This window comes from Felis catus, chromosome B4 (assembly GCF_018350175.1).
Source record: "Felis catus isolate Fca126 chromosome B4, F.catus_Fca126_mat1.0, whole genome shotgun sequence".
Classification (NCBI taxonomy): Eukaryota; Metazoa; Chordata; class Mammalia; order Carnivora; family Felidae; genus Felis; species Felis catus.
In genome coordinates this window covers 63,473,316-63,499,088 of record NC_058374.1, presented here as the reverse complement: position 1 = coordinate 63,499,088, position 25,773 = coordinate 63,473,316, and the positions used below count along the sequence as shown (strand labels likewise).

Genomic DNA, 25,773 nt, shown 5'->3' with positions numbered 1-25,773 from the left:
AGAGCCCTATGTGGGGCTCAAACTCATGAACCATGAAATCATGACCTGAGCTGAAATCAAGAGTCAGATGCTCAACCCACTGAGCCACTCAGGAGCCCCTGGTTTTTAAAATTCAGGTTAGAGTGGCAACTGGGTAGCTTAGTGGGTTGAGTGTCCAGCTCTTGATTTCTCAGTTCAGGTCATGACCTTGCAATTTGTGGGATTGAGCCCTGCATTGGACTCTAGGTTGATGGCATGGAGCCTGCTTGGGATTCTCTCTCTCCCTCTCTCTCTCTCTGCCCCTCTGTGGTGTGTACACTCTCTCTCTCAAAAGAATAAATAAACAAACAAACATAAAAAAAATAAAATTCAGATTGGATGCTATAGAGCAGCACTGTCCAAGAGACCTTTTTGTGATGATGGAAATCTATAGCCATGGCATGACTATTGAGTACTTGAAATGTGGCTACTGTAACTGAGGAATTGAATTTTTCATCTAATTTTGGTTAAAGTGTTAACATAGAGCTAGTGGCTTCCCCTATTGCACAGCAGAGCTCTTGAGTCATAAAAATTTTGCAATTTTAAAAAAGGAAAAATAGATTTTTTTTCAATGTGAGCTTGTAATTAAGTTTCTGTTGAAAAGGGAGGAGGGAAATAGGTGAACCTGAGGTAGGGGAATGAAACTGTTTAATGTTAGGAGATGAGATATAGCTTTATCCCCGAGTGTCTCATGTACATTATGTCATAAGCAGTAGTAGGGGAAAAACGTGGGAGGAGAACAAAAGGAAGGAGAATAAACATTGAACTCCTCTTTGTGTAGTTATTTTGTTAGTTAAGAGGAGAAAGTAGGCATATTGATTAAAGACAATCACCATTATTCTCAGTGGGGTGCCCAAACGCCAGTCTGGCAGTGGTTCCCCTGTGCTACTGTCATGTGTTTGTGTCTTGTCAGATCTTTACATTTCCTCTCTGAATTGTGTGACCCTTCCACACAGTAATGGAAGAAAGGATGGCTGCTCATTGCCATTCTTGGTGTGGTTGGAATAAGAAAGGGTTGACGGGGGAGGGTCACCTGAAGGTGAAATTTAGAAAAATGAAAAGTTTCAGTTTTATTGCACACAAATATGACCTATTTATTGTTTAGGAACAACTGGTGGTGGTGCAAGAGGAGACTTTTATCTTTGTTATGAGGCAGTTGCTTTATGTCCTTAAGGCTTAATTGTAATCACTTTTGAAGAACTGTTTTCAAAGTTTATTGCAAAGGAAATTTTTCAAATGGATTTTGTAACATAAAGTAAAGGTATTATTTTGTGGGTTTCATTTCAGAGAATCCTAGTTATTGGCTATTCAACTGAACACACAGTTTTTTTTTCCTAACCATTTGCAAATGACCACATAAGGACATATTGATTGTTTGTAGAAGAAAAATGTTTTCCTTATTTTTTTTTTTCAATCTCAATACAGTAGGGATCCCATTGTACAAATGATTACCGACTTAAACGTTATGAGGTCACATCTTTTATCACTTAACTTTGTGGTGTTATTAAAGAGAATTATCTCGGGCACGTGGGTGGCTCAGTGGGTTGAGCGTCCACCTTCGGCTCAGGTCATGATCTCATGGTTCGTGGGTTCAAACCCTGCATCAAGCTCTGTGTTGACAGCTCAGAGCCTGGATATTGCTTCAGATTCTGTGTCTCCCTCTCTCTGCCTCTCCTTCACTCACACTCTGTGTCTCTCTCTCTTAAAAATAAATACAACATTAAAAAAAAATTAAAGAGAATTCTGTTTCATGACTTTCTTACTGCCTTTTTCTTCATTTCTTTGCAAATAACTCTTAGCTTTCATCTTCAAGAATTGCCTGCTAATAGTTTCTTATTCTTAAAGTAAAGAAATTATTATCTCAGGAAGCTTTGATAGGAGCAGCATACTGTGTTGGCTATTAACTGATAATGGATGCTTCAAGGTTTTGGCTCACAGAGATGCTTCCCACGGTTATGACGGCCTCTGTTTTACCTACTTTGACTATGTTTAGACTTTTTCCAGTTGAAATTATACAATACTTTATTTGTTTTGGTTTTTTTTTCCCCTTAGGATATAATAACCAAAAGCTGGAAAATTTTGCAGAGCTGAGGTGGATTTGTTGTCTGTTTTTTTTTTTTTTTTTTTGGCAAAAATTTAAGTGAATTTTTATTTTTAATTTCTTGTTTTTCCCCAAAGCTGTATTTAGGATAATCCTGTTTGAAAGTTTTCATTCATTTTAGGAAATTACCTATTTTGTTTGTTTTCGTAAGTAAAGATACTGAGGAGGTTTTCCTTTATAGGACTGTTGTTTTTTTCCCCCTACCCCAGATATGTAACTATATAATATAGGTACATAGGAGTTAGAGTGTTGTTATGAAAATTATTAGAGGTGTTTGAAACCTGATATTTATAACTACTTAGATTTTGGACTTTTTTCCCTCACCTTATAGAGTCCAGTTAACAATGTGTCTCCGTGCCATCATTAAATATGATTTCCCTGGTCACTGGCCAGCGGTAGTCGACAAGATAGACTATTACTTGCAATCACAGAGCAGTGGAAGCTGGCTTGGCAGTTTATTATGTCTGTATCAACTGGTGAAGACATATGAGTAAGTTGATTTCTGTTGGCTGAAGATACCAGTCTTGTGTTACTTAGAAAGGATTAAATTGCATAGAGAGATCTGCTCTATGGGTGTTCTGCAGAATCAGGTTAGTTTGGGAAATGTTAGGTTAAGCACAAACATGTTTATTTACTACAGTTATTCAAAGAACCTTTAATCTGCTATTGTATATTGCTAATCTCTAAGGCAGTGATAAGATATGCAGTGTTTCTTGGATTTGTCAGTTTCAGAGGCCCATTTATTAACAGCTTTCCTTGGAAACTCTCATATAGAGGTACTTTAACATTTGTGTTCAGGTGAGTGCATTGTTAAGTAAACCAAACATTTAACTTTTTGGATGCAAGATGTTGAAGTTTCTTTGCTAGTAACCTTCTTTTCGATAAAAGTTGCTTGGGAGATAGGAGACTAGTGTCACATTTAATAGCATTGCTTTCTGGTTTCTAAGAGGATTGCTTCCTTCTTAGGTATGCAGAGTCCTATAGTTAAAAACTAGTTAGTTCAGACTCTGTAGAGTCTTTAGAAGATATTTTAAATTGGGAGCAATTGAAATGATGTAAGAACACCTAAGTTTGCAAGCTATTTTAGCTTCTCAATTTAACGTATTATAAGAAGAAATGTTTTTTCCCCACATTATAATAGGATTGTCCATTTAAAAAGGCATATCAACTTGTATTTTATAGGAAGAGTTGTGGTATGATGAAAATTTAGTAGAAAAATTCATTTAGGAAATTTGCTAAATAGTCTAGAATGCTTTTAAATCAATTTAAATCTTTCTAGAAAGATTTTAGTTTCGCTGCCTAAAACAGGGATGTGCTCTTTCAAAGTTTCTTCCAAGTTTATTCTAACAGTCCAAACAAAATGTTAGCCAGTGTTTGCAATGTTTTGTTAGCTTTATCTAGTTAAAAAAATATTTTTTATTCATTATTTATAGCTCTTTTGTAGGGGGGAAAATGATTTTTTTTGTCTTTTTGTCTTTGCTCATGTAGATATAAGAAAGCAGAGGAAAGAGAGCCTCTTATAGCAGCAATGCAAATATTTCTGCCTCGTATTCAGCAACAAATCATGCAGCTCCTTCCTGATTCCTCACATTATTCTGTTTTACTACAGAAACAGATTCTGAAAATCTTTTATGCACTTGTTCAGGTAAGTTTCTACTGCAGAAGAAAAATATAGGGTCTTGTAAATATGACATATGGAAAGTGCTTAAGTGTCAGTTATTAAAAATTATTATATATATTCTCACATGTATTTATTTATTTTTTAAAAATGTTTTATTTATTGAGGTTGGGATGAGGGGAACAGAGAGAGGAGAGAGAGAATCCCAAGCAAGCTCTGCACTGTCAGCATGGAGCCTGACTCAGGGCTTGATCTCACAAAACTGGGATCATGACCTGATCCGAAATCAAGGGTTGGACCCTTAACTGACTGAGTCACCCTGGTGCCCCTCACATGTATTTCTTAAAAAAAAAAAACAACAAAAACAACCTCATGAGAGAATAGGCTCACAGAAATTAACTTAGTCATCCAAGGTTATCTTAGTGTCAGAGCTCAGAGTCACGGACTATACCTTTCACTCCAGTGTCTGAAGTGCTGGGTAAGGAAGAACCAGGGTAATTAACTGCCCCTAAATTACTTGCTTAATCTGTCAGCATTCTGCCTACTGATAAATTAGGATCATGGGAGAAGAGGAGGGAAAAGAAGAGGGTCCCTCTTTTACTGGGAAATCATACTGGTGATAGTTTCTTTGCAATTTGACCCAATTTAAAGCTAACAAAAAAGATTTAGTACCTCATTTTTCTTCACTTAAACTACTTCCTTTTTCTTATCTGAAAGCTATAAAGAATATTAATATGAGAGTCTAAAACATAATTAGAAGGGGACAGAGATGGAATGTTTTAAATATAAAAATATTTTAAATTTAATCCTTGAAAGATTTAGATAAATTATTTAGATCTGGGTGGAGGAAGAATAATTGTCAGGCTCTAAAGTGTGTGAGGATGAATGAGTCATATCTCTGTTAACATGCCTTTTTTTTTTTTTTTAAGTTTATTTATTTTGAGAGAGTGAGCGTGGGGTGGAAAAGGGGCAGAGAGAGAGAGAGAGAGAGAGAGAAAGAGAGAGAGAGAGAGAGAGAGAGAGAGAGAGAATCCTAAGCAGGCTCCACACTCAGCGTGGAGCCCGACACAGGGCTTGATCTCATGACTGAGATCATGACCTGAGCCAAAATCAAGAATCATATGCTTGACCAACTGAGCCACCTAGACTCCTCTAACATGACTTTTTAGTTAGTCATGGCAAGAGGGTAGTGTTGTTGAGCTAGAGAGCCAAGATAGTTGGTTTTGTTCTTGGCTCCATATGCCACTTAATTAAGTACTTTTGTAGTATTTCAGAATATTTCACTTTAATAACAATTTATATTTTTAGATGAATCTTTTAAACTTAAAAAATTTTTTTAAATGTTTTTATTTTTGAGAGAGAGACAGAGTGAGTGAGGGAGGGGCAGAGAGAGAGAGAGGGAGACACAGAATCTGAAGCAAGCTCCAGGCTCTGAACTGTCAGCACAGAGCCCAACATGGGGCTTGAACTCACAAGCTGTGAGATCATGACCTGAGTCGCTTAACTGACTGAGCCACTCAGGCACTCCAGCATCTCTTAAACTTTTAATAGAGAATGATCTGATGTAGGGTTTTTTTTTTTTTTTTTTTTTTTTTCCAGCTTAGCCTTTTGTGGGGAGATGGAAGGGAGGAGTAAGTGTATCTGAAAAGAGAGAAGAAACTAGGATACTTGGAAACTATATTCTGCCCCCCCACCCCTGCCCTTTTTTAAAACTAATAGAGAAGGAAGATATATGGTACCTTTGGCTATTTATTAAAACACTGTTCAGAAATTTTCCTTGGGAGAAGCACTCTACTCTGAGGGAAATATTTTTTATTCCGTGAGATGTTCTGCTGTTAGATAGAGGAACATCCCATTTATACAGAGGCTGGGCTTCCCTTTCCCATCTAGAGAAGCATAGTAGGAATCAGGAAGTAAGAGGCTGATGAAATGATTTTCCTAAAGCCTCCACCTCTGTTTGATTTGCTAAGAGGGCAAAGTCTAGAATGTTTTCTCTCAACACTTGCTGCTACAAACCTAAAAAAACCAATGCAAACCCTCAACATTTTTAATCACTTTGGTAATCTATTTTATGCTACTACAGTAATATGCTCCCTCTGGGAATCCTGGAAGCAAAAATTCAGGCAGCTTTAAGAGGTACTATACAAGGATAATGTATGGAGAAAGTTAATGTCTGATAATTTGGGAAGAGGCAGAAAAATTTATTTTAAGGAGTATGATACAATTAAGTTGACTTTGTCTAAGTAGCGTTTATTAAACGTTGTGTACAGGGCATGTGGATATTCCATACATACTTCAGAATTCGGTTTGTCCAGAAGTGAACTCCTCGTCACTCTCCCACTAATGCTGAATCTGCTCCACCTCTGCTCCCTATCTCAGGCCCAGACCATTCCCCGTTGCACTTAAGCTGGGAACTTCCTAACATGGCTTATAAAACCCTTCTGGCTCCACCTTATCTTTTACCATTCTTACCTTTGTACTTTACACTCTAGCCATACCGAAATTCTTTCAGCTTCATGAAACGTCATGCCTTCAGCCTCTGAAATGCTGTACAAAAATACAGGAACACGCTTGTCCTTTATGCCCTGGGCAGTTTGTGCTCTTTTTCCAGGTCTCAGCTTGTGTATCACTTCTAGAAAGATGTCCCTGATCCCACCAGCCTGGATGAGGCGATCCTTCCATGTGTGCCTTTAACAATGTTGTACTGTTTTATATCTGGATTATATATCATACCATATTGTAATTCCTTGTTTATATGTGTGTTTTCCCTAACTAGAGTGTAAGCATTGTGAGGACAGAGACTGCCTCTTACCTGTCACTGTGTTCTTAACGTGTAGAGGTTTCGAAAATGCATGGATGCAGAGGCACTGTGCCTTGCCTCCTGTAACTCACAGTGTGGTTATAGAGTAGCTATGGTGTTATGCTGCAGCGTAGAGGAAAGTAATTGAACAAAGTGTGTCATGAGGTAAAGATTTTCATTTAAGTGGTTAAAATGAGTTCTTACCACAAAAAAGGTAATTGTGTGAGGTGATGGAGGTGTTAACCTTATTTTGGTAATCAATTAAAAAAATATATATATGTGCATCAGATAATCACATTGTGTATCTTAAGCTTACACAATGGTATATGTCAATTATATCTCAATAAAGCTGGGGAAAAAAGTGGTTAAAAGGAAAAGCTTGATACACAAAGGGGCAAATGGTAAAAATCACTTATCTAGAATCTCATGCTGAATAAATGAGACCTTACTGTAATAAAGTTTTTTTTTTTTCATTTAAAAAGGTTGCAGAGAAACAATTCATGGCATGTATACTTCTAGATTTTCAAAATTTTAGTTTATGTATATATGCTTATATCTAAGTTAAATTTACGTTGAACCATATGAAATTACCATTTTCATGGTCAAATGTTAACCATTGGATGTATTTCAGCCTTCCAATATAGGTGAAATTGTGGCTTTTTTCGGAGGGGAAGAATTATTGTTTGATGACATCGTTCTTTTGCTTTCAGTATGCATTGCCTCTTCAACTGGTGACTAACCAGACCATGACAGCGTGGATGGAGATCTTTCGAACTATTATTGACAGGACAGTTCCTCCTGTAAGGAAGGGTTTCTGTTCTTCAGAAAAATTGGGAAAACTTGGGTTTGGGATATTTGTGGTGGGCCAATTGATTATCTTAGCCTGCTATTTGTAAAATCAATTACTATTCTCATAAAAATAGTAATACTTATTTTTATAAAGTTCAGATAAGCAAAATTAATAAAATATATTTAATCCTACTAAAGACGATAAGAACCATTTTTTTTTTTAATTTTTAAAATTAAGTTTATTTTGAAGGAGAGAAACCATTTTTAAAACTTGGTATTTATTTTTCTGGCCTTTTTTTCCCTCTGGATCTATATATGGCCACATTTTATTTATAAAAATGGCATAGGTAGGTACTGTTTTGAAATTCATTTTTCATTTAAAATCTCTTGTAAATATTTTTTATTATGAATGTTTTTATATTGTCATTTTTGTTGAATGCTTCATTTGCTGGACATTTAGGTGGCTTTAGGGTGTTGGTGTTTTAACTATAAGGATGTATGTAGTTAAATTTTTATGTACATACACTATTATTTTCTTTGGATAAACTCCTAGAAGTGTTTAAGACTTTGACAGATCTTACAAAATGCTCTCTAGAAACATTGTCCTGGATTATACTTTATTAAGTAGGGACTGAGAATGTCATGTTAAATTCTAAGGTTGCCAGTTTGGTAGATGAAAGACGGTGTCTCTTTTTTTTTAATTTTTTTTTTTAAACATTTATTTATTTATTTATTTATTTATTTATTTATTTATTTATTTATTTATTTATTTTAACGTTTATTTATTTTTGAGACAGAGAGAGACAGAGCATGAATGGGGGAGGGTCAGAGAGAGGGAGACACAGAATCTGAAACAGGCTCCAGGCTCTGAGCTGTCAGCACAGAGCCCGATGTGGGGCTCGAACCCAGGAACTGTTGAGATCATGACCTGAGCCAAAGTCAGCTGCTTAACCAATTGAGCCACCCAGGCCCCCCCCCCCGCTTGTTTTTCTTTATTTTATTTTATTTTATTTTTTTAACATTGACAGTGTATCATTTTTATCTGTAATAACAGTGATGCTGTATTTCACTAGTCAACCTAATAACTAGTCAAAATAACTAAATTAAATTACACATTTTTAAATGTAAGCTTGTCTTCAAATATGCAATATTGTTTCTTTTATCCATATCTTGGGACAGATTATATTGAGGTTTAATTTATATACAAAATATACAAAATTTAGTTAACAGATCAGTGAATTTTGACAAACATTTACCTGCATCACTATTTCCCAGATCAAGATATCAAACCTTTCTGTCATCCCAGAGTTTCCTCAAGGGACATGGTGTTGTGTATTTGGTTTTACATTTATTTGGGCCTTTTGAAGGTAGGAGATAAATGTGAACAATAGCATTAGTTAGTTGAAATTTGCTTTGCTTATTTAATTCCTACCTAGCAATCGTAAGTAAGAATTTGCATTTGTATGGCAACTTTAACTCACTATAATATTAATTTATAATAAGATTTATTTTGCTTTTGTTATTTACATAAACCCCTTTACCATGCAGGAATTTAATCTGGGTGTTTTTGTCCCCTTAGGAGACTCTGCAGATTGATGAAGATGATAGACCAGAACTAGTCTGGTGGAAGTGTAAGAAATGGGCACTACATATTGTAGCTCGTCTCTTTGAACGGTAATTCTGTTTACTAGATTTGTGATCTTATGGTCAATACCTCAGTACTGAATATAATAAAGCTCGATAGGTCTCTTGATGCTTCACAGTATATCACTGTTAGCCTTGTTTTTTATTTTTGAGAGAGCGGGAGAGCGAGCGAGCGAGCGAGTAGGGGGAGGGGCAAAGACAGGGCAGGATACAGAATCTGAAGCAGGCTCCAGGCTCCAAGCTGTCAGCACAGAGCCCGACTCAGGGCTGAAACTCAAGAACCATGAGATCATGACCTGAGCCAAAGTCAGATGCTTAACCAACTGAGTCACCCAGGTGCCCCTCACTGTTAGTCTTTAAAGCCACAGTGGGCAAAAAGAAGTCACCCTTTGTTTGTTTTAAGGTAGGCCTAACTGTGACTATTGGCTTTGAGATTATAATGATGTGGACAGTCTTCTCTGGTCTTTCTGTTCTTCTGTAAAAAAAGAATGGGCATGACATTTTTTTAGTTCATTGGAAATACCTAGGAATTGTACAAGAAGGTGCATGGCTACTTAGTTCCATAAGAAAGTTAGTGAAATTTAATTATTGATGCATTTTTTGAAAAAGAAAAAAGAGTCATATATAATATTTTTATTTGTAATATTTGCCCTTTAGGAACTCTTGGTTAAGCAGGTGGAAGCTTCTGTCTGAAATTTTAAGTATGGCCCAGAATCTAAGTACAAGCTTATTATGATTTCATCTTGGGGCTTGTGGAAAAGGGGCAAGTGTTAGTTTTCTGCCCACATAGCATAGATCTTTCAACAAGGGATGGTATTTAAACCAGTGAGCATGCTCTTGTTTTAAAAATTTACAGCATTTAAACATTTTCTCTTTGTGTTTTAAGATATGGAAGCCCAGGAAATGTCACAAAAGAATACTTTGAATTTTCTGAATTCTTTTTGAAAACCTATGCAGTGGGAATTCAGCAGGTAATAAACATATGCTTTTTAAATAGAAGGACAGTTACTCCTGAAAGTAGTTGTCATTTCTGTTCATTTAAAAGTAGATTATGAACATATTAATACATTATATATTTATAGGGGATAAAATGGCAGATCTGGGAATCTAATATAGTGCAATCAGTTTTAGAACCAAACGTCCTAGGGCAGCTTCCATAAGAAGTGTCCTTCCAAACTCCTAGATGCTAGATTCAAAGCTTTTAAGTTTATTGATACTGATGTCACTGTGACCAGTGCTTAGATTGGGTTCTTCTGTTAACTCTTGGACCTCTTATGGGTTTCTTATTCTCTGTTTGTTTGATCTCCCCTCTTTGTTCTAAACTTTTATATCAGAAGATTTATGTAATGAATTGATTCATTTCAAGAGAGCTTGAGCTCAGAAATTAAGATCTTTGGTTGAGAACTTACACATTTTTGTGGAAGTTGAGGCACCATTCTCTACAGTGCAAATTAGGAGTTCTTGAGAAATAACCCAAGTTGATATTAATATTTAAAACGTACACAGGACATTTGGGCATGAAGATTGGTTGATCTGTATTGCCATTTGAATCACATTTTTGTTTATATTTCAACAAATAAAATTTAATAACTATTCAAGCACTGGCTGTTTCAGGACTACAGTGAGGAAGCAAAGATTAATCAGACATAGTAAAAGGCTTTAATGATATAGAGGGTGTTTCTAGATTTTTATAAATCTATGCATATTAGTCTTCTTTATTGTCAGTGATATCAAGCTAACTGCCTCAAACCTGTCATCATAGATGGAGTACTTCCTTTTATAGATGATCGTTTTGTCTACTATCATTTTATAGATTATCATTTCTAAAAAGTACCTTGCAACAATTCAGGAAAGCTATGGCTGTAATTTTCTCACAAATTATTTTGTTGGCCCACAAGACAGTCTGTAGGGAATATTAGTGAATAATGAATAAAATTATCTGTTCAGCCGTTCAGTATGGAAACTAGGATAATCAGGAAGCCAGGCAGTTCTGTCTTCTATTATTTCCACTGCAGTTAAACTCATTAACCATCTTGAAGTTGATGCCTTCTTGAAGTGTGTTTGGCTGAGTTTTTCCAGTGTCATGTAAACGTGTGTATGTTTTGTATGTACATACACATTCAGATTTGATGGCATTGCATCCATGTCATAAACTATTTGTACGTTGGTTATTTAAGATATATATTCCTAGTATTTAAAAATTATTTTCTTATTAAAAACTGTTGTCTCCTTTGCTGTTGTTTCTTTGGGTGAGCCAAACTGTCTAGGAAGACCCGTGTTCCATAGCATCCCCTTTTGGCCTGCATTGCAGAAAGGGCATCTAGGCGATGGTGGGACTTCTTACAATGCTTATAAACCTAATTTTACATAACTTGAGCTGAATTTATGTTCTGAGTTCATCAATTCTGTACATGTTTTGAAAGAACTCTCTTTATTTATTTAGCAGTTTAGGTTTAAGCTTGCTATCCTGAAGTGCTCTGGGATCAGGAATTGGAAGATTTGGATTTTGTCGTAGTGCTACCTCTGATGAGCAGGTCCTTGGGATAGTCATAAGCCACTTTGGGCATGGTTCCTTCCTTAGAAACAATTTAAAAAAAAACCCAAAAACTTTTCAGTTTTGTGTTATATTTACAAAGACTTTCTGTGGTGTGGGATTATAAAATAAAATTCTTCGGTATTTTCTTCTAGGCATTCTATGCTTTCGTTTTTGTTGTTGAAATAGTTCCCCATCTGGAATTAATTTTGGGATGGGGTTTAGTTAGGTAGCCAATTTATTTTTTTTTCGTCGGGCTAATCAGTTGTCCTGATACTGTTTTCTGGATAACTTATTGTTTTCTCTTCCAATTTGAAATGCAGCTTTATCAAATAATTAAAATCTGTTAATGGTATCTCTTGCTGTATAGATGTTTTCAGTGTTCATTTTGTGAAGTCTGTTGTTATTTCTCTTAACCGGAGTCTTAACTTATTTGAAGAGCTTAGTTACATGGAATAGAGCATAGACTTGTGACTTGTTCTGCGTTGTTCCACAGGTTAGAAGTAGGACAAAAGGCTGGAAATCCCAGTGAGACGTCCTTTAGTTCAGTTTAACTTGTATCCATCTAATTAAAACTGCCCACAAGTTTTCTCACAAAATATTAGTTTCTCTAAAAATCAGTTTATTTTTATTTTTGTGGATTCTGGGTTTTATGTCATGCCTAAAATGCCCCTCCCTTTAACCTTAAAATTATTTATGTTCTCCTATACTTTCTTTCCCATTTACCTGTAGGTACTACTAAAAATTTTAGACCAATATAGACAGAAAGAGTATGTAGCCCCCCGTGTTCTTCAGCAAGCATTCAACTATCTCAATCAAGGGATTGTTCATTCTGTCACCTGGAAGCAGATGAAGCCACACATACAGGTCAGTGTCAGGGAATAGCTCTCCAAAATTATTCTCTGGTTAAGTTAGGTTTTCTAGACACTAATCCTGTATGTCATATTTAATATATTTTTATTTCTATTAATTTTAAATGTGTGCAGTCTTATATTTGATAGGAAGGGCTTGGAAATTTAAGTATTTGAGAAGAGTGAAGCTTTCAAGTTTAATAGAGTTGTAAGACCTGGATTCATTTGGTCTTTCTTGGAGTCTCATGTGGCCTCAGTTTCTCCTCTGTTCAGTTGGCTAGTGTTTTTCTATCCTTCTTATCTTCTTTTTTTTTTAATGTTTTTATTTATTTTTGAAAGAGAGACAGCATGAGTGGAGGAGGAGCAGAGAGAGAGAGAAGGAGACATAGAATCTGAAGCAGGCTCCAGGCTCTGAGCTGTCAGCACAGAGCCCAACGCGGGGCTCGACCTCACGAACCATGAGATCATGACCTGAGCCAAAGTCAGACACTCAACTGACTGAGCCACCCAGGCGCCCCTCTATCCCTCTCATCTAAAGGTCACTAGGATCAGATGTGGTATTGTATGCAATAGCATTTTGAAAAGAGTCACCAGGGCTGTACTAAGGTAGTATTATTTTGCAGTAGATGAAGCCTGAAGCATGATCATTTTCTTTTGTAGATAGAAGCTAATGAGGTTTTTATTTTTCTTTTTGGCTTAAGTTCTGTAGCAGAAGTTATAGTTTTCTGTTTTTATATCAATTGTTTACTTAAAGATAGAATTCAGCCTCATTATTTAAAGAACAAATGAGAATCAAAAATTATGAGCCATTAATGAATAAATTCTTATATGTATGTAGATAATTTTAGGTAATTCAGGGATGTTAGGAACTGAATTTTTTTTTTTCTCTCAAATTGTGAATTCTTAAATTCTGTAATCTCTGTGATAGTTCCTAAAAAGGAAAACACATTTCTTTACTTTGCCTTTGGTGTCCAGGATGGAATTTGCTTAGTATTACCTTATTACTGGTTTTATAAATATAATATCTTTTGTTTTCTGTAGACCTCTTAATAATATTTGTCTAATCCTGTTGATCAAATTTCTTTGCAGTTAATAATGGTACTGATTTCATTTTATATACTATGTTCTTATAAAGTAAGAGTGGATTTTTTTTCTTGATGCCTTTGGCCTTATTTTTACATAGCCATTGTATAGGAATAAGAAAAGTCCAGTCTCTTGGTTGAATTTTTTTCTCCCAGAATTTAATTTGGAATAAGTGAGAAGAGATGATCCTATTTCTACATATATAATTGTTAAATGGGCTTAGTAGAGCATTAGCAGCAGATATGATTTTTTTTCTGACTGAAACCTGCATTTCTAGAGTAGGAAATTAGGTTTTTGAAAGTGGAAGAGGAAAAGAAATTTTAATATTGCTGGCACGTTGACATTTAGGACCAAAATGGAAATGTAAGAATGTTCACAATAAGAAATACAATAATAAATATAATCTTGGCTTGATAATTATCTCTCTTCCTTAAAGAATTAAGGTGTGTTTAATATTGATCTGTTAGTAAAACTTTATTATCCCTGCTTTTGCTTCCAAGAATAGCATTTCCATTCATCTCTTTATATTTTAATCAGTTGTTTAAAAACAATCTTAAGTTTAATTCTGTCTGCCCCACACCCCCAGGCTTTTGCTTTCCTGCTTTCCCCTCAGCCAACACAGGCTGAACACAAAGATTAACAGTTTGGAAAACGAACATCAGAAAGGCTATCAGTAAATACATTATTAATATTCCCCAAATTTGAATAGCCTATAGCCATTTGTTGTTTTGTTTTTTCTCTTCTTAGAATATCTCTGAAGATGTGATTTTTTCTGTGATGTGTTATAAAGATGAGGATGAAGAACTGTGGCAAGAAGATCCATATGAATATATAAGAATGAAATTTGGTAATCGAGATGATTTTATTCCTCATTAGTCCCTTGATATGTAGAGTAATATAACTTAATTTATATTTTTAAGCAGATTTTATTGCTGTATTAAATTCCCAAAGTTCTGCTTTACATGATAAACTCTGAGGAGTTTGATGTTCTCTTGAGCCAGTGGACTTGAGGCCTTTGTGTGTAGAAGATGGAAAGCTGTTTTGTTCACCCCTCTTAGGGGTGCTAAAGCAGTCATGGAGCCAGCTACAACGTTTTCTGTTTTGATGCTGATCTGGAGGGACCATCCCTATCTCTACCTTTGGGAATACCCATTTGTAGATTGGGTTGTTCTTAGTCTGGATCGTTTGGATTTCTGCATATTTTAGGAGCATTCCAATTTAGTATGCTTCTTTATCTTAGTGGCTGAGTATTCCAGAAGAGAGTGAGATTACCACTGTGTGGTCCCATTCTCTGGAGGTTCTTTTTGCTTGGATCTTTCTGGAAGTTATTGAGTTGTGTAGGTTGCCTGAGTTCATTCCCTTTTACCCTGTTTTAAATGAGTTGCTTCATGGAATACTGTCACTTAACATAGCAAAATGTTGTTTGAATACCTGTTTCTCCTGCAGCTTAAAGCCATTTGAGGGCAGGGACTTTATCTTGTTTATTTGCTTTATGTTGCATTCTCCATCCCTCCTACACCTCTCCATTCCTCTACTAGTATTTGGCTCTAGTCTACCTTCAGTAAATGTTGAAATAAATAATTGATAAAATTAGCCCTGCCCAAGTCATGATGAAGATAGTGACAACACGGTGCTTTTCCCTTGTTTGGCCAGGTGTCTCTGGCTACTTGAGTTCAGTCTGCTGGTATAGATGCTAAATTATTGGGTTATATTGTTTTTACAGTGCTTTGTACTTAGTATTGTTTGGTCTGTTGAGTGAGGGAGTGCCTCTTGTCTTGGAGACAAAGTATGGGAAAAGCAAATGAATGAGAAACAGTATTTACCATCTGCTTTATCCCTCCATTCTACCATTTCCTTTTGAAAGTCATTTCACATATGCATGATTTATTTCTCCTTCCTAATGCTTTTGTTTTCTGGAACAGAGTGATTAGCCTATCTTTCTTCTGTCTTCTTCAAGATATTCTTTTACTGTTTAGTTTTTCTTTAATGCCTGTGAGTTTTTCTAATGTGCAGAGTATTTGTTTAGTGTTCAGGAAGCTATCATTATTTCACTTTTCATGTTGAATGAGATAGTATCTCAGTTTTTAGAAATATAATACTTAAGAGCTGTGAGTGTTGATTGATAGAATTTACATTTTATTGATTAAAATAATATGGACAATTCAAGACTAACTGAAGTATTTTTTGAAAAATAATCTTCTTTTGTGTACTAGAACATAGTGCCTACTATTTTTTTACTTTTGGATATATTGGATGCATATATTTTGAATACATATATTTTACTTTTGGATAGCTATAGGAAAGAATAATTACAGAATCATGTAATTTTCTTTTTACGTTTTTGTCATTTATAGTTATTTACATGAACAAATTATTCTTTTTTTTTTTTTTTAATTTTTTTTTTCAATGTTTATTTATTTTTGGGACAGAGAGAGACAGAGCATGAACGGGGCAGGGGCAGAGAGAGAGGGAGACACAGAATCGGAAACAGGCTCCAGGCTCTAAGCCATCAGCCCAGAGCCTGACGCGGGGCTCGAACTCACAGACCGCGAGATCGTGACCTGGCTGAAGTCGGACGCTTAACCGACTGCGCCACCCAGGCGCCCCTGAACAAATTATTCTTATCTAAATGCATTGACTGATACTAATAATGTTTTTAGATTTGGTAAAAACTATGAGAGCTCACAGGTTCTTGATGTTACGACAGTATGGGTGTGATGCTGGCTTGGTCACTTATTTCTAAATTTTATTAAAAATTTTTTTTAATGTTTATTTATTTTTGAGAGAAGGAGACAGAGGATGAGCAGGGGAGGGGCAGAGAGAGAGGGAGACACAGAATCTGAAGCAGGCTCCAGGCTCTGAGCTGTCAGCACAGAGCCGGATGCTGGGCTGGAACTCATGAGCTGTGAGATCATGACCTGAGCCAAAGTCAGACGCTTAACCGACTGAGCCACCCAGGTGCCCCACTTGGCCACTTATTGTGTGACTGTGGGCAAGTTACTTACCCTCTCTGAGATGGAGTGTTTTCAGCTATAAAATCAGCAATGCTAATAGTGTTGGGAAGATTAAGCAGGATAATAGTTTATTAACTTATTTAACTGCTTAGAGTAGAATATTAGATGGTTGTAAAATCTTAGCATAGTGCCTGCCAAAGAAGTAAGTGCCTGGTACAGTAGGTAATCTCATTAGTATAGTGCCTGGCACTCAATAAGTGATAGTTATTAGTATTATTACATTTGTATTTTATATTTTGGCAAAGACTTAGATTTTTTTTTTTATATATTGAAATATGGGCATATAAGATACTTTTCAAGTTTTCAGATTTTTATCTATAACTACCTATTCTGAAATTTGTGAAATTTTTCTTGACATTAAACAGTGTGTTTTAAATAGGTGTGTATTCAATAAATGCCCATTGAATACCTGCTAAATCTACCTGTTGACAGAGCTGAGCGCTGGCCTAGCAGTCCATCAAGGCTTTTACACTTGTGGTTCCTTGGCTTGGAGAGCTTTCTCTTTAGAATTCCATGTAGAGTTTTCTCCCTCATTCATTCAATTTCTGCTTAAGTGTTGCCCTAACAGAATTAAAGATGGTTTCCCTGACACCCCATTTCCCTCACTCTCCATACTCCATCACTCTCTTTCTCCTTATCCTGTTGTAAATTTGTTCTGAGCCTGACTTATTATGTGTGTATATGTGTATAATTGGTTTCTTTTTTTTCCACCATGTGAGCTCTGTGAGGGCCCTGTTTGTTTGATCTTTGTGTCCCCAGAGCCTAGAACAGTGCTGGCACATAGTAAGCACTAAATAAATTGTTGTTGTTTTTTTGATAGAAAGCACTTTTCCTGTGAAACAGATATGCCAGCCATGTATTATCCTCTTTAATATGCTTGTTTAAAAGGACAGCCTACAGAGTTTGATAAATAATTGTCGTGCATGGGAGCACCGATACACCTTTAACTTTTTTAATGCTATAAACCAGTGTCATATGTGGACTGTTTTATTTTTTTGTTTTGGAATAGTGGTCAGTCAGGTTTAAAATCTATAATAAGTAATTGTATTTTTACTAATGTGGTTTAACCTTTTAAAATCTTAGATATTTTTGAAGATTATGCTTCTCCCACCACAGCAGCCCAGACTCTCTTATATACTGCTGCAAAGAAAAGAAAAGAGGTATGCAGTAATTCTTTTTAAATCCAAGATGGAGAGGTGCACTGTGTGGATTTGACACTCTGTTATACCCCTAGTATTTGACAAATTATATTGTTCATTATAACCTATCACTTTAGGAATATTTTTCTGTCCTAGTAAGGGAAAAGGGTTGTTTTCTTAATTATAATTGCTTGATAAAACACAGTAAAATGGCTTTAGTTTTGAAAATTTGTACATCCTATTTAATATTATAGCAGTTGGGCAGTGAAAGCTCACGTAGACTAAAACAGATTCTTCTGTTTCTGTAGGTGTTACCAAAAATGATGGCATTCTGTTATCAAATCCTGACAGACCCGAACTTTGACCCTAGGAAGAAAGATGGAGCCCTGCATGTGATTGGTTCCCTTGCTGATATTTTATTGAAGGTTCAACTACTCAAAATATAATTTACTTGAGTGTAGGCAAATGAGAGGATATGACAGTTATGAATAATTTAAAACTTGTGACTGCTTCTGCATAATTGATTTGACTGTAAACATCCTTTTCTCTGTCACCTGTTTCTTTGATTAAAACAAAAATTTTACTTTGTCAGTTTTTCAGCATGAAACTGTTGCTAAATTAAAAAAGGATGCAATATGGCTTTAGTGTTATTGCTGCAAAAGTCAATCAGTATCAAATTATTTTGTAAGGTACTATTTCTTGTTTTAAAACATACAATATGTAGGTCAAATAATTTTATAAAATTACACATAGAAGTATACTAAGCATAAGTCATAATAAACACTTTATTTGGTTGTGATTTTTATATATGAAAAGGGCATTGATAAGTTAAAACTTCATATCTATCTCCTAACAGAAGAGTTTATTCAAGGACCAAATGGAGTTGTTGCTACAGAATCATGTATTTCCACTATTATTGTCTAACCTGGGATATCTTCGAGCTAGAGTAAGTTTTCCATATTTCCATTGTGTTTCTTAAAATTTTCATTTGTGGGGCACCTGGCTGGTTTAGTTAGAGGAACATATGATTCTTGATCTTGGGGTTGTGAGATCGAGCTTCACGATGGGTATAGGGATTATTAAGAAAACTAAACTTTTCTTTTTTTTTTTTTTAAGAAAAATAAACTTTAAAAAATGTTCACTTATAAGATATTTTTTGAACTAAATGTTTTTGGATAAATTGACCTTTTACCATGTATTGGAACAAAATGAAGTCAGTCAGACTGTCCCTTATGGTCACATAAGTTGAATAAAGAACAAACTAATAAATAAAGGATTTATGGATTTTAATTCCAGCTGCTTTAAATTTTCACTCTAGCCCCACTTGCTGCATTCATAAAACATGGAGTGAGAGGGATAATGTTATAGCAATAGTACAATGTAAATTTGTAAACTGATTAATTTTCAGTGTCCAAAACAGCCTGAAATTCTAGTTTGGCTAAAACCTTAATTAGTACAGATAGTATATTAGGTCGATATGCCTTAGAAAAATGGGGAAGATAATAATTCACATAAACTTATTTGTGTTCTAAGTGTATATGACTTCTAGAATCAATATCTTTTATGGAGAAATAAAAATAGAACTTTAATTCGAGAGCCTAGTGTTTATCTTTATAATTACATCAACACAAAAAATGTCTTGCTATAAAGAACATACGTTAACAATGTCTTACACACTAAAGCCTTTTTATAAACAGATGGCAACATTCACTGGAGAAGTATTTGGGCACATGTAGATTAGAGGTATGGAGGGCATACAAGTGTTTTTATAGGTAGGCTGTAACCTTTGACAGGCTGTGTGAATTGTAATTCTCTTGCTAAAAGTCTTTTAGCAGTAAAACAAATTACCGTTAATTGTGTTTTATGTACATGGAGAATTAAAGTAATAATATGATTCTGTGGTCTAATAGTTTAAAGTTTGGTAATCTATATAAGATTTAAAATTCTTCATACCTTATATGAGCAAAAAAGTTTGCTAAGTCCTTACATGAGTAAGGGAAAATAATATTTCATTTGTTTGCTGGGAAGGCCAGCAAATGAAAGTTAAACGTTGGTTTGTAGTAGCTCTTACATATAAATAACACATTAGTTATGACTCATAATATTTATTAAGCATAAACAGGATTTCTTTTTTCAGAGACGCTTTAGTTAGGCCCATTTTATTTTCCCTGTGAAAAATTGCGTATAGATAATTTAGAAGTAACAACTGCCTTTTTATTTATTTATTTAAAAAAAATTTTTTTTTAACGTTTATTTATTTTTGGGACAGAGAGAGACAGAGCGTGAACGGGGGAGGGGCAGAGAGAGAGGGAGACACAGAATCGGAAACAGGCTCCAGGCTCTGAGCCATCAGCCCAGAGCCTGACACGGGGCTCGAACTCACGGACCGCGAGATCGTGACCTGGCTGAAGTCGGACGCTTAACCGACTGCGCCACCCAGGCGCCCCTACAACTGCCTTTTTAAATAAAAAGAGTGGGAAGTCCAGAAGTTAAAAACTATGGGTCATATGCTACCCTCCAAAAACAAACAGTACTTGGTAGAGTTAATGATATTTTACTAAGAAGTTCTTATGTGCATGACTTTATTATAGAATGCCACAATCCTAACAGTTTCCTACTTAATTTCTTCTTATAGTCCTGTTGGGTACTTCATGCGTTTAGTTCTTTGAAGTTTCATAATGAGCTCAATCTGAGAAATGCAGTTGAACTGGCAAAGAAGAGCCTGATTGAAGATAAGGAGATGCCTGTCAAAGTTGAAGCTGCCCTTGCTCTTCAGTCATTAATTTCTAACCAGACACAAGGTAAAGCCAAAAATACCTTTTAAAGGGTTTATGTTATTTTATTTTTTGAAATCCTTTCTTCTTATCCTTAAGGATGATTTCTCTGAGTCTTCAGGTGCAAGGTTTAGATTTCTGAACTTTTGTTCCCTCAGAATTTTATAGCAGTTTATCCTTGCCCTTTTCAGGAGTTCCTGTTGACTGGTCTCCAGAAAAATTTTGGATTAGGAAATAAGTTGATAGTTATTGGCCGCTGGGGTAGGCTGGGAATCAGGAGACCTGGTGTCTAATTTTGATGGTGCTACTAGGTTGCTGTGTAAGCCTGTGTAGAGGCATACCATCTGTCAAGGGTTAGCTTTCCATATATTTAAATTCAGGGGATTGAACTAAAAGGCCTCAAGAGACCTTTCAGCTCTAGGACTCTGATTCTACTAGTTCTGAAAGTAGCAAGTGGAATTTCTGGTGAGTGATAACACAGATAACTCGTTTGTTTGTTCAGAAGAATATTCTGTTCAAAGTTCAAGTAAACCTTGGGAAGTAAATTCAGTTTTATGAAGTACATGAATCTAATTTACTTCTGTTCAACAGTGTTTCAGTGGGAAGACTGAATATTGTACAAGGACGTGTGGGAGGAGGTATTCGGCATAGTTTTTATGTACATGATTTTTTGTACTTATATCTTGATATATACATGTTCTGTAAGTCATCCTGATGATAGAACATTTGTATAATTAGAATTTCTCAATGAAGGGTCTTGGCATTTTGGGCAGGACAGTTCTTTCCTCTGTAGGATTGATTACCTCTAATTAAGGGGAAGTGGATGTGTTAGTGAAGATTATTTTGGTATAGCTTTTAAAAAATTTTTTTTATTTTGAGAGAAACAGAGAATGTGCTGTGGGGAGGGACAGAGAGAGAGGGAGACAAAGAATCCCAAGCAGGCTCTGTGCTTCAGTGCAGAGCCTGATGCGGGACTTGAACTCACAAACTGTGAGATCATGACCTGAGCCGAAACCAAGAGTCAGACGCTTAACTGACTGAACCACCCAGGTGCCCTGGTACAGCTTTGTATCTTATACCATAAAGCAAGTATCTGTCAAGAGCCTATTACCCTGTGTCACTTAACCTTGTGACCAAGTTAATTCCTATCGCCAATTTTGAATACCTAATTTTTTTACTCGTTTTGTTTGTTTTATTGCATTAGCTAAGGAATATATGAAGCCACACGTAAGGCCTATCATGCAGGAGCTGTTGCACATTGTTAGAGAGACAGAAAATGATGATGTTACTAATGTTATCCAGAAGATGATATGTGAATATAGTCAAGAAGTAGCTTCAATTGCTGTTGATATGACCCAACATTTGGTAAGAATGGGCAAAGTTTTATGTTAGTTTGAAAGTAAATTCAGCCTTGAATAATAAAAATAAAAGCCTTGACTAATCTAAGTAAATTGAATTCCAAAATTTGGAGTTCAGTTTTATATGTAATTGAAATGTTAATATAAAAATGTTTGCTCTAGTAATTCTGACAGTTGTGAATTTCTATATTTAATTAGACTTAAATCTAATAACATTGGGATCATTTCATCTGTAATATTCTGAGATTTTACAATGATGTACTTTGCGAGCTTTTTAAATTTTCATTTTGTGGGTTTTGAATCTGGAAACTCATTTCCTTCAGTTTTGGGCAATTTTTGCATTACTTATTTGATTAATTTCTCCCTACCATTTTTTTTTTTTCTATTCTATAGTTCTGATAAGGAATATTGGATCAGGACCGAGTCTTTAATTTTCTGACCTTTTTTTCTCTTGTCTTCCATGTCTATCTGTCTTTTTTGTTTCATTTTCTAGGTGATTTCTTAACTTTGTCTTCTACCTTCTATCAAATTTTTCACTTGACTATTGCTAGATTTCAGTTTTCTTAGACTTTGGGTTTATTTGTTTAATGACAACCAGAAGTTAAATAATAGCTAATTGTTATAACTAATGTATATTCCACTCTAGTGACTAGATAAGGAAAAATTGGCTGTACTTAAAACATGATAGTCTATCATTGATTTACTTGGTAAAGTGTGTAACTTATGTTTGAACAATGCTGACGTCTAGATGAGTGCCACTGCCCTTTTATTAACTTACAACAACAACGAGGGGTAGGTATAACATTACTAATTGTTGAATATGTTTACGTTATGTTCATAGGCTGAGATATTTGGCAAAGTCCTTCAAAGTGATGAATATGAAGAAATCGAAGACAAAACAGTAATGGCGATGGGAATTTTACATACTATTGATACTATCTTGACAGTTGTAGAAGATCATAAAGAGGTGGAATTTGTGTTTTATTATGTCATTATAGTACCATTAACTGAAATTTATATGATCAATGGGCATGACCTTAAAGTTGCTATTTAGGGGCGTCTGGGTGGCTCAGTTGATTAAGTGTCTGACTCTTGGTTTTGGCTCAGGTCATGATCCATGGTTCATGAGTTCCAGCCCCATGTCAGCTGTGCTGACAGCTGCAGAGCCTGCTTGGGATTCTCTGTCTCCGTCTCTCTCTCTGCGCCTTCTCTGCTCTCTCTCTCTCTCTCTCTCTCTCTCTCTCTCTCTCTCAAAATAAATAAACGTTAAAATTGCTATTATATATGTTGTTAGATTTTAAAAATTACCTTCAAATTTTCAAAGGCCATATTAAAATGATTGAGGGGGGAAATATTACATGTTGTTGTAAGGTATATAGGACATCTCTGTATTATTAAACTGAGTTTAGTTCATCACATCTGTGTTCCAGGCTAGATTTTGGGGGAATATCAAATTGAATAAGACATGAACTCTGCCTTTTGGAACCCACAGTCTAGTCTTCTTGTAGAGAGTGATAGCCATTCAATCACAGTGGCAGATATTAAGTAGTGGAACAAAATTCAAATGTAACAAACATCATGAGAATGGAAGGGAAGAAGAACTTAAAACATCATCTTTCTTAAACTGAATTCCAGAACAATATTGGGAGAAGAATTTGTGCAGATAGTTATTAGGTGCTTTCCCTTCTGTTCACTGATAGGATTTTACTAGTGTCACCATGAGATCACTAGAGCTGGTAAATGGTGGTGTCCTTTTGCAGAAGTGGAAAACAAGTTTATGTAGTATCAGGAGTCTTGCTCATGGCCATAGAGTTTTGGGTTTGCAGTCAGATTATTCTGATAATATATCCATTTATCTCCACCTGAAACCTGCCACCCTCCTCCCCAAGTATTACATCGCCTCTCAGATTTGAGTTGGTTCCTTCTGTGAGCTTAGGCTGACTTGCTCAGCAATGGCGGCAGCTCCTGTTTCATACAGTGGGACTTAGGAAGCAGGTGGTGGTTCTTTAAATAGCATTGTTAAACCCCGTGGCTGTTGATTTATCCTGTGTTTATCACACACCAGTGGAAAATTACTGGATTCTTAAAAACAGTTCGATATTCTTCTCCTGGGCAGGCCTTCTTCACCTAAAAAGGCTTAATGTGAATTTTTATTCCCATATTCATTATTTTATTTTTGTATTCTTGTTAAAACTGTATGGGCCATTCAGGAACAGTGAGACGTTCCAAATTACAACAAGCATACTTAAGGATAATTCTTTTGCCTTATATGCAGAACTTGTATTTTTAAATTTGGAGACCTTAGAAATCTCCTAATCCAGTTTTCTAAAATATGTGTGTGTCGAAGATGGGCAGTAGTAAAATGAGCAGCAAGATTAGTTTGAAAACAAAACAGTACTTTACCTTTTTGTTTTAATATTTTTACTCTTGATATTAATTTTGCATTTCAGGTAAAGGTAAAGGAGCATGTGAACTTACTGTGATTATCAAAGGAGGCATAGTTTAAAATTGAGAAGCACTAATCCAATCCAGCTTCCTTACCTATGAAAAAAATGTGAAGCCTTCAGTGAGTGGCTTTACGAAGGTCATAGATAATTAGAGGCAAAACAAGGAGTAGAATCTTGGTCTCCTGACTGCCTGTCTTGGGATTTTGAACTTTGGCTTATTAAAAGCAAACTTTGAGAAAAGTCTTTCCTTAAAAGGAAAAATCACATGTGTATGAATACATGCACACTGAGTATATGCAGAACAAAATTAGAAATCTAAACCGGATGTTTACGTATATGCAGTTTTCTTTAATGATTTAAATATATTGACAAATTTTCAAACTGGAGATTTTGGATCATTTGAACTTTAACACAGTACTTTAAAGCTGAATATTCAAAGAATATGCTCAAAAGTTGAAATAGGATACTTAGATGGACAATGTAACCCATGATGGAGTTTAATTTTTGCTTATTTAAAAAATATTTAGTACAACCTGTGTTGAAAAATTCAAAAGACATGAAAAGGTATTCAGTGAAATTTCACCTTCTCACTCAGCTCCCCAGATGTCATTCTCCTCTGTGGAAGAGGTAGTTCCTCTCCTAGGTTTTTGTACCCTTCCAGAGATATTTTCTCTTATAACGTCTAAGTAAAAAAAAATGAGCGTGTATTTTTTTCTTTTATGAAAATATAGTATACAGTTTTTATCTGCCATTTTTGAATTATGTCTTGGTGATCCTTCCATAATTATTAGCCACTAAAGTTAGTATTTTTAGTAGTTGCATAATCTTTCTTTATGTGTCAGTTTATTTAACCAGTCCCTCATTAATGAATATCATTTAACTGTCCCTTCCTAAATGGACCTTTGGTTATTACTAATCACAAACATTGCTGCAGTGAATGGCCTGTTACATGTCATTTGCACAGGTAATAATATGTCTGGAGGACAGATTCCTTGAAGTGGACTTGCTGGGTCAAAGGATCTTGAGAGATAATTGCTAACTTGGCCACATTACACTCCTCAAATCAGTGTAGAGCAGTGCCTCTCTTCCCAGCTAATACTTTTTGATCATTGCCAGTTTGATAGGTGAAAAATGGTAATCTTGGGCTTAGAATTTGTACCCTTCTCATGTATGAGAGTTAATATCTTGTTATAAGCTTAAAGTCTGTTTGTATTTCTTTTTCATGACCTTTGCCTTTTTTTCCTCTTGACTTGATTTCACGGGAGCCAATTTGATATTTGTCTGTGATACCATTTGAAAATAATTCCCTCAATTTTTCATTCATCTTTGACTTTTCCCTACACTATGCAGATATTTTTAATTTTTGAAATCAAATGGCTCAATATATTTGTTTCTGATTTTTGGCCTTTGAGCCATTTTCCATCTTCAGGATTATACACAACTTCTTTTCATTTCTTCTCGTATTTCTATGGCCCAGGTTTTCACGTTGAAATCTTTCATTCACTAGGAACTTACTTTGTTGTAAAATATGAGGTTAGGAACTAATTTAATTTATAATTTTATTATGGATTTAACTCTCACTTCCATCATTTGTCTACTTTTCA

The 25,773-nt window shown here is 35.3% G+C and overlaps 1 protein-coding gene across 4 annotated transcripts in view; it reads left to right on the top strand.

Annotated features, from left to right (window-relative positions):
* The window catches only part of IPO8 (importin 8), an 85,123-nt gene that overhangs the window by 14,073 nt on the left and 45,277 nt on the right, over nucleotides 1-25,773 (top strand). For 3 of the 4 annotated variants that reach the window (XM_003988535.6, XM_019834768.3, XM_023256893.2), the window contains 13 exons: nucleotides 2,451-2,609; nucleotides 3,608-3,764; nucleotides 7,248-7,337; nucleotides 8,906-9,000; nucleotides 9,857-9,941; nucleotides 12,236-12,370; nucleotides 14,185-14,284; nucleotides 17,535-17,611; nucleotides 17,899-18,015; nucleotides 18,447-18,536; nucleotides 20,226-20,391; nucleotides 21,569-21,729; nucleotides 22,564-22,689. In XM_003988535.6, coding sequence (XP_003988584.1) covers nucleotides 2,451-2,609; nucleotides 3,608-3,764; nucleotides 7,248-7,337; nucleotides 8,906-9,000; nucleotides 9,857-9,941; nucleotides 12,236-12,370; nucleotides 14,185-14,284; nucleotides 17,535-17,611; nucleotides 17,899-18,015; nucleotides 18,447-18,536; nucleotides 20,226-20,391; nucleotides 21,569-21,729; nucleotides 22,564-22,689 — 1,558 coding nt within the window. The remainder of the gene's footprint in view (nucleotides 1-2,450; nucleotides 2,610-3,607; nucleotides 3,765-7,247; nucleotides 7,338-8,905; nucleotides 9,001-9,856; nucleotides 9,942-12,235; nucleotides 12,371-14,184; nucleotides 14,285-17,534; nucleotides 17,612-17,898; nucleotides 18,016-18,446; nucleotides 18,537-20,225; nucleotides 20,392-21,568; nucleotides 21,730-22,563; nucleotides 22,690-25,773) is intronic. The other variant, XM_019834767.3, reaches the window with a different exon arrangement.